A 10,000-nucleotide genomic window follows, 5' to 3' on the forward strand; every position below is an offset into this window, starting at 1 on the left:
GTGAGCTTGGTGGAGGAGAGCTGTGTGGAGATCCAGAGGGTCTCCTTGGTGCTGCGTTGGAAGATGAGGCTGGAGGGAATGTTGGAACAGCCGTTGAAGTCCTCCTTACAGCAGGGCAGACCCAGATACAACGCGTGGTTACTGAACGTAGCATTCTCGTCACACTGGAGAGGAGAGAAGGATGTGAGGTACTGCAGAGTTCATGCCAGATAAACCCTACCCCATTGACCATCTATGCTCAAGCAAACTTGGTACATACAGAACCAAATAAATTGGACCTTTATAGCACTTATTTCCAAGTGGTTGTAAGGGAGGTGTCAGAGCAGTTTTGGCCTGTTTATGTGTTGTGTATCATGCAGTCTGTCAAGGTTTTTTTTTTTTTTACTTGTTTTGTACGCTAGAGGATGTGTTGGGGTCACTGGTCATGTGTGTGTAGATACAGTGCCTAGGGAAAGTATTCGGACCCCTTGAATTTTTCTACATTTTTTTTTTTTACGTTACAGCCTTATTCTAAAATGGATACAATCATTTTTCACCCTCATCAATCTACACACAACGCCCCATAATGACATCATAATACTCCATAATGACATCACAATACTACATAATGACATCACAATACTCCATAATGACAAAGCAAAAAACAGTTGTTTTTTTAATAAAAAAAATACCTTATTTTCATTTGTATTCAGACCCTGCAAATGTACTATAGAATGTTATCTTTGAAGCTGTTAATACTGCATATTTACTATAGAACTGTGTCTAAGCTGTTTATACTGCATATTTACTATAGAACTGTGTCTAAGCTGTTTATACAGCATATTTACTATAGAACTGTATCTAAGCTGTTTATATTGCATATTTACTATAGAATGTTATCTTTGAAGCTGTTAATACTGCATATTTACTATAGAACTGTATCTAAGCTGTTTATACTACATATTTACTATAGAACTGTATCTTTAGAAGCTGTTTATACTGCATATTTACTATAGAACTGTATCTAAGCTGTTTATACTGCATATTTACTACAGAACTGTATCTTTAGAAGCTGTTAATACTGCATATTTACTATAGAACTGTATCTAAGCTGTTTATACTGCATATTTACTATAGAACTGTATCTAAGCTGTTTATACTGCATATTTACTATATAACTGTATCTTTACAAGCTGTTAATACTGCATATTTACTATAGAACTGTATCTAAGCTGTTTATACTGCATATTTACTATAGAACTGTATCTAAGCTGTTTATACTGCATATTTACTATAGAACTGTATCTTTAGAAGCTGTTTATACTGCATATTTACTATAGAACTGTATCTAAGCTGTTTATACTGCATATTTACTATATAACTGTATCTAAGCTGTTTATACTGCATATTTACTATAGAACTGTATCTAAGCTGTTTATACTGCATATTTACTATAGAACTGTATCTTTAGAAACTGTTTATAATGCATATTTACTATAGAACTGTGTCTAAGCTGTTTATACTGCATATTTACTATAGAACTGTATCTAAGCTGTTTATACTGCATATTTACTATAGAACTGTATCTTTAGAAGCTGTTAATAGTGCATATTTACTATAGAACTGTATCTAAGCTGTTTATACTGCATATTTACTATATAACTGTATCTAAGCTGTTTATACTGCATATTTACTATAGAACTGTATCTTTAGAAGCTGTTAATACTGCATATTTACTATAGAACTGTATCTAAGCTGTTTATACTGCATATTTACTATAGAACTGTATCTAAGCTGTTTATACTGCATATTTACTACAGAACTGTATCTTTAGAAGCTGTTTATACTGCATATTTACTATAGAACTGTATCTAAGCTGTTTATACTGCATATTTACTATAGAACTGTATCTTTAGAAGCTGTTAATACTGCATTTTTACTATAGAACTGTATCTAAGCTGTTTATACTGCATATTTACTATAGAACTGTGTCTAAGCTGTTTATACTGCATATTTACTATAGAACTGTATCTTTAGAAGCTGTTAATACTGTTTATTTACTATAGAACTGTATCTAAGCTGTTTATACTGCATATTTACTATAGAACTGTATCTAAGCTGTTTATACTGCATATTTACAACAGAACTGTATCTTTAGAAGCTGTTTATACTGCATATTTACTATAGAACTGTATCTAAGCTGTTTATACTGCATATGTACTATAGAACTGTATCTTTAGAAGCTGTTTATACTGCATATTTACTATAGAACTGTATCTAAGCTGTTTATACTGCATATTTACTATAGTACTGTATCTACGCTGTTTATACTGCATATTTACTATAGAACTGTATCTTTAGAAGCTGTTTATACTGCATATTTACTACAGAACTGTATCTAAGCTGTTTATACTGCATATTTACTATAGAACTGTATCTTTAGAAGCTGTTTATACTGCATATTTACTATAGAACTGTATCTTTAGAAGCTGTTTAAACTGCATATTTACTATAGAACTGTATCTAAGCTGTTTATACTGCATATTTACTATAGAACTGTATCTAAGCTGTTTATACTGCATATTTACTATAGAACTGTATCTTTAGAAGCTGTTTATACTGCATATTTACTATAGAACTGTATCTAAGCTGCTTATACTGCATATTTACTACAGAACTGTATCTTTAGAAGCTGTTTATACTGCATATTTACTATAGAACTGTATCTTTAGAAGCTGTTTAAACTGCATATTTACTATAGAACTGTACCTAAGCTGTTTATACTGCATATTTACTATAGTACTGTATCTAAGCTGTTTATACTGCATATTTACTATATAACTGTATCTAAGCTGTTTATACTGCATATTTACTACAGAACTGTATCTAAGCTATTTATACTGCATATTTACTATAGAACTGTATCTAAGCTGTTTATACTGCATATTTACTACAGAACTGTATCTTTAGAAGCTGTTTATACTGCAAATTTACTATAGAACTGTATCTAAGCTGTTTATACTGCATATTTACTATAGAACTGTATCTTTAGAAGCTGTTTATACTGCATATTTACTACATAACTGTATCTAAGCTGTTTATACTGCATATTTACTACAGAACTGTATCTAAGCTGTTTATACTGCATATTTACTATAGAACTGTATCTAAGCTGTTTATACTGCATATTTACTATAGAACAGTATCTAAGCTGTTTATACTGCATATTTACTATAGAACTGTATCTAAGCTGTTTATACTGCATATTTACTATAGAACTGTATCTTTAGAAGCTGTTAATACTGCATATTTACTATAGAACTGCATCTAAGCTGTTTATACTGCATATTTACTATAGAACTGTATCTAAGCTGTTCATACTGCATATTTACTATAGAACTGTATCTAAGCTGCTTATACTGCATATTTACTATAGAACTGTATCTAAGCTGTTTATACTGCATATTTACTATATAACTGTATCTAAGCTGTTAATACTGCATATTTACTACAGACTGTATCTAAGCTGTTTATACTGCATATTTACTATATAACTGTATCTTTAGAAATTGTTTATAATGCATATTTACTATAGAACTGTATCTAAGCTGTTTATACTGCATATTTACTATAGAACTGTATCTTTAGAAGCTGTTTGTACTGCATATTTACTATAGAACTGTATCTTTAGAAGCTGTTTGTACTGTATATTTAAAGTGCATTGGGAAAGTATTCAGACCCCTTGACTTTTTCCACATTTTGTTAAGTTACAGCCTTATTCTAAAATGGATTAAATAAAAAACTGTACCTCATCAATCAACAAACAATACCCCAAAATGACAAAGTGAAACAGTTAACAAAATGTTGAAAAGTGATGGGGTCTGAATACTTTCCCAATGCACTGTAAGTAGCACAGGTGACCAGGAAGGGTTAGTACAGGTGAGAGGAAGGGTTAGTACAGGTGAGAGGAAGGGTTAGTACAGGTGACCAGGAAGGGTTAATACAGGTGAGAGGAAGGGTTAGTACAGGTGACCAGGAAGGGTTAGTACAGGTGAGAGGAAGGGTTAGTAAATGTGACCAGGAAGGGTTAGTACAGGTGACCTGGAAGGGTTATTAGTACAGGTAAGAAGAAGGGTTAGTACAGGTGACCAGGAAGGGGTAGACAGGTGAGAGAAAGGGTTAGTACAGGTGAGAGGAAGGGTTAGTACAGGTGACCAGGAAGGGTTAGTACAGGTGAGAGGAAGGGTTAGTACAGGTGACCAGGAAGGGTTAGTACAGGAAGGGTTAGTGACCAGGAAGGGTTAGCACAGGTGACCAGGAAGGGTTAGTACAGGTGACCAGGAAGGATTAGCACAGGTTCCCAGGAAGGGTTAGCACAGGTGAGAGGAAGGGTTAGTACAGGTGACCAGGAAGGGTTAGTACAGGTGAGAGGAAGGGTTAGTACAGGTGACCAGGAAGAGTTAGTACAGGTGAGAGGAAGGGTTAGTATAGGTGACTAGGAAGGGGTAGTACAGGTGAGAGGAAGGGTTAGTACAGGTGACCAGGAAGGGGTAGTACAGGTGACCAGGAAGGGTTAGCACAGGTGACCAGGAAGGGTTAGCACAGGTGAGAGGAAGGGTTAGTACAGGTGACCAGGAAGGGTTAGTATAGGTGACCAGGAAGGGGTAGTACAGGTGAGAGGAAGGGTTAGTACAGGTGACCAGGAAGGGTTAGTACAGGTGACCAGGAAGGGTTAGTACAGGTGACCAGGAAGGGTTAGTACAGGTGAGAGGAAGGGTTAGTACAGGTGACCAGGAAGGGTTAGTACAGGTGAGAGGAAGGGTTAGTACAGGTGACCAGGAAGGGTTAGTACAGGTGACCAGGAAGGGTTAGTACAGGTGACCAGGAAGGGTTAGTACAGGTGACCAGGAAGGGTTAGCACAGGTGAGAGGAAGGGTTAGTACAGGTGACCAGGAAGGGGTAGTACGGGTGACCAGGAAGGGTTAGCACAGGTAAGATGAAGTGTTAGCGCTGGTGAGAGGAGAGCACATAGTTGTTACTGTATCACGGATACAGCTGATAGAATGCATCTCTCTGCACCTTTTCTATGGGAATACAGTTGAAGTCAGAAGTTTACATTCACCTTAGCCAAATACATTTAAACTCAGTTTTTTTTTTTACAATTCCTGACATTTAATCATAGTAAAAATTCCCTGTTTTAGGTCAGTTAGGATCACCACTTTATTTTGAGAATGACTTATTTCAGCTTTTATTTCTTTCATCACGTTCCCAGTGGGTCAGAAGTTTACATACACTTGATTAGTATTTGGTAGCATTGCCTTTAAATGGTTTAACTTGGGTCAAATGTTTTGGGTAGCCTTCCACAAGCTTCCCACAATAAATTGGGTGAATTTTGGCCCATTCCTCCTGACACAGCTGGCGTAACTGAGTCAGGTTTGTAGGCCTCCTTGCTCGCGCACACTTTTACAGTTTTCTATGAGATTGAGGTCAGGGCTTTGTGATGGCCACTCCAATACCTTGACTTTGTTGTCCTTAAGCCATTTTGCCACAACTTTGGAAGTATTTAATTTTTTTTAAATTTTACCTTTATTTTACTAGTCAAGTCAGTTAATTAAGAACAAATTCTTATTTTCAATGACGGCCTAGGAACAGTGGGTTAACTGCCTGTTCAGGGGCAGAATGACAGATTTGTACCTTGTCAGCTCGGGGGTTTGAACTTGCAACCTTTCGGTTACTAGTCCAACGCTCTAACCACTAGGCTACCCTGCCGCCCCTTATCCTTGGGGTCATTGTACATTTGGAAGACCCATTTGTGACCAAGCTTTAACTTCCTGACTGATGTCTTGAGATGTTGCGTCAATATATATCCAATTAATGTTCCTATCTCATGATGCCATCTATTTTGTGAAGTGCACCAGTCCCTCCTGCAGCAAAGCACCCCCACAACATGATGCTGCCACCCCCGTGTTTCACGGTTGAGATGGTATTCTTCAGCTTGCAAGCCTCCCCTTTTTCCTCCAAACATAACGATGGTTATTATGGCCAAACATATCTATTTTTATTTCATCAGACCAGAGGACATTTCTCCAAAAAAAGTATGATCTTTGTCCCCATGTGCAGTTGCAAACCGTAGTCTGGGTTTTTTTATGGCGGTTTTGGACCAGTGGCTTCTTCCTTGCTGAGCGGCCTTTCAGGTTATGTTGATATAGGACATTTGTACATGTTTCCTCCAGCATCTTCACAAGGTCCTTTGCTGTTGTTTTGTGATTGAGTTGCACTTTTCGCACCAAAGTACGTTCATCTATAGGAGACAGAACGCGTCTCCTTCCTGAGCGGTATGACGGCTGCATGGTCCCATGGTGTTTATACTTGCGTACTATTGTTTGTACAGATGAACGTGGTACCTTCAGGCGTTTAAATTTGCTCCCAAGGATGAACCAGACTTTTGGAGATTTACATTTTTTTTCTGAGGTCTTGGCTGATTTCTTTTGATTCATGATGTCAAGCACAGAGGCACTGAGTTTGAAGGTAGGCCTGAAATACATCCACAGGCACAACTCCAATTGACTCAAATGATGTCAATAAGCCTATCAGAAGCTTCTAAAGCCATGACATTTTCTGGAATTTTCCAAGCTGTTTAAAGACACAGTCAACTTAGTGTATGTAAACTTCTGACCCACTAGAATTGTGATACAGTGAATTATAAGTGAAATAATCTGTCTGTAAACAATAGTTGGAAAAATGACTTGTGTCACAAAGTAGATGTCCTAACCGACTTGCCAAAACTATAGTTTGTTAACATGAAATTTGTGGAGTGGTTGAAAAACAAGTTTTAATGTCCCCAACCTAAGTGTATGTAAACTTCTGACTTCAACTGTATTGGAGCTAGATATTTGATTCATGCACAATAAATGGGAAATTCACACAAAAAAAGAGTAATGTTTGGAAAGCTGATGTTTTGAGGAAATGTTATGGACAGCTTTCTCCCGTGCCAGTGGTTTTTCATTGGGAATCACCACTACATAGGGAACCACCACTACATAGTGAATCACCACTACATAGGGAATCACCACTACATAGTGAATCACCACTACATAGGGAATCACCACTACATAGGGAATCACCACTACATAGGGAATCACCACTACAGGAGGAATCACCACTATATAGGGAATCACCACTACATAGGGAATCACCACTATATAGGGAATCACCACTACATAGGGAATCACCACTACATAGGGAATCACCACTATATAGGGAATCACCACTATATAGGGAATCACCAATACAGGAGGAATCACCACTATATAGGGAATCACCACTACATAGGGAATCACCACTATATAGGGAATCACCACTACATAGGGAATCACCACTACATAGGGAATCACCACTATATAGGGAATCACCACTATATAGGGAATCACCACTATATAGGGAATCACCACTACAGGAGGAATTGCCACTACAGGAGAAATCACCACTACATAGGGAATCACCACTATATAGGGAATCACCACTATATAGGGAATCACCACTACAGGAGGAATTGCCACTATATAGGGAATCACCACTACATAGGGAATCACCACTATATAGGGAATCACCACTACATAGGGAATCACCACTACATAGGGAATCACCACTATATAGGGAATCACCGATACAGGAGGAATCACCAATACAGGAGGAATCGCCACTACATAGGGAATCACCACTACATAGGGAATCACCACTACTGGAGGAATTGCCACTACATAGGGAATCACCACTACATAGGGAATCACCACTATATAGGGAATCACCACTATATAGGGAATCACCACTATATAGGGAATCACCACTACATAGGGAATCACCACTATATAGGGAATCACCACTACAGGAGGAATTGCCACTACAGGAGAAATCACCACTACATAGGGAATCACCACTATATAGGGAATCACCACTATATAGGGAATCACCACTACAGGAGGAATTGCCACTACAGGAGAAATCACCACTACATAGGGAATCACCACTACATAGGGAATCACCACTATATAGGGAATCACCACTACAGGAGGAATCACCACTATATAGGGAATCACCACTACATAGGGAATCACCACTATATAGGGAATCACCACTATATAGGGAATCACCACTACATAGGGAATCACCACTACAGGAGGAATCACCACTATATAGGGAATCACCACTACATAGGGAATCACCACTACATAGGGAATCACCACTACAGGAGGAATCACCACTACATAGGGAATCACCACTACAGGAGGAATCAACACTACATAGGGAATCACCACTACAGGAGGAATCAACACTACATAGGGAATCATCACTACATAGGAAATCACCACTACATAGGGAATCACCACTGTATAGGGAATCACCACTATATAGGGAATCACCACTACATAGGGAATCACCACTACATAGGGAATCACCACTATATAGGGAATCACCACTATATAGGGAATCACCACTATATAGGGAATCACCACAATATAGGGAATCACCACTACATAGGGAATCACCACTACATAGGGAATCACCACTACATAGGGAAATCAACACTACATAGGGAATCACCACTACAGGAGGAATTGCCACTACATAGGGAATCACCACTACATAGGGAAATCAACACTACATAGGGAATCACCACTATATAGGGAATCACCACTACAGGAGGAATTGCCACTACAGGAGGAATTGCCACTACTGGAGGAATCACCAATACAGGAGGAAAACAACCATGGAAAGAAGAGGCAGAAAGAAGGCTGACCTTGTAGACATAGAGCTCGTGACTCTCGTCTGACAGCGTTGTCCCGTCCTCTCTCATCAGTGGTGTGAAGGCAAAGCCAAACAGCTTCTTCTCCGCCTTGTCTTTGGCTGTGGAGAAGAGGATGAACAGAGAGGAAGAACAGAGAGGATGAACAGAGAGGAATAACAGAGAGGATGAACAGAGAGGAAGAACAGAGAGGAAGAACAGAGAGGAAGAACAGAGAGGATGAATAGAGAGGAAGAACAGAGAGGATGAACAGAGAGAGACAATCACTCACTAAGTGTCAGATGTACCCCAAAAGGCTGTCCCACAGATGAAAGAAGCACTATTGAAGTTTAACCTCTTCCACTATATTCAAGAGTTGCTGAACATTTACTCTGTAGTTGGCTTTAGAAAGGTCTAGCAAGCAGGAGTTGTCACATGAGTTGTCTTCAGTATAATCTCTAGAACACAGAAGTAAAATATTTTCTGTGTTCATACGTGTTAGAAAGTGAGATTTCCTCCACACACGTGCAAAGCACTCGATTATCATGACATTACTGATTATCTCTAGACCAGACCGGTACTCACTGGAGCAGTGTCTGAACTCGAAGCGTAGGTGTGATCCTCTGAAGCGGTCTATGGGGATGGGTAGTTTAACCACCTCGCCCCAGCGGGGGCTGTTGTTGTGGTAGAGGACAAAGGAACGGTGCTCACTAATGTGGGGCTCCCCACTGCCCAGGCTGATACAGTCCTACAGGAAGACACACGCACAGGTCATTATACACACACACACACACACACACACACACACACACACACACACACACACTACAATCGTGGACACACACAGGTCATTACACACACACACCACAATCACAGACACACACAGGTCATTACACACACACACACACACACATCACAATCACAGACACACACAGGTCATCACACACACACACACACACACACACACACACACACACACACACACACACACACACACACACACACACACACACACACACACACACACACACACACACACACACGCAAACACACACACTACAATCATGGACACGCACAGGTCAGTACACACACACACCACAATCACAGACACACACAGGCCATTACACACACACACACACACACACACACACACCATCATCACAGACACACACGTACGCATGCAAGCACACACAGTCACCACATATCATTATTTTAATTGTCTTCAAACATATTTTAAAC

General features: G+C 39.1%; 1 protein-coding gene across 5 annotated transcripts in view; it reads right to left on the reverse strand.

Moving 5' to 3' along the window:
• dock3 (dedicator of cytokinesis 3) overlaps window positions 1-10,000 on the reverse strand; it is a 442,683-nt gene that overhangs the window by 77,446 nt on the left and 355,237 nt on the right. For all 5 annotated transcript variants that reach the window (XM_064967497.1, XM_064967500.1, XM_064967498.1 and 2 more), the window contains exons 16-18: window positions 9,347-9,509; window positions 8,777-8,883; window positions 1-164 (exon numbers count right to left, since the gene is read on the reverse strand). The exon at window positions 1-164 is cut by the window's left edge and continues 8 nt beyond it. In XM_064967497.1, the coding sequence (XP_064823569.1) occupies window positions 1-164; window positions 8,777-8,883; window positions 9,347-9,509 (434 nt within the window). The remainder of the gene's footprint in view (window positions 165-8,776; window positions 8,884-9,346; window positions 9,510-10,000) is intronic.

Source organism: Oncorhynchus masou, chromosome 6 (genome assembly GCF_036934945.1).
Source record: "Oncorhynchus masou masou isolate Uvic2021 chromosome 6, UVic_Omas_1.1, whole genome shotgun sequence".
Lineage (NCBI taxonomy): Eukaryota > Metazoa > Chordata > Actinopteri > Salmoniformes > Salmonidae > Oncorhynchus > Oncorhynchus masou.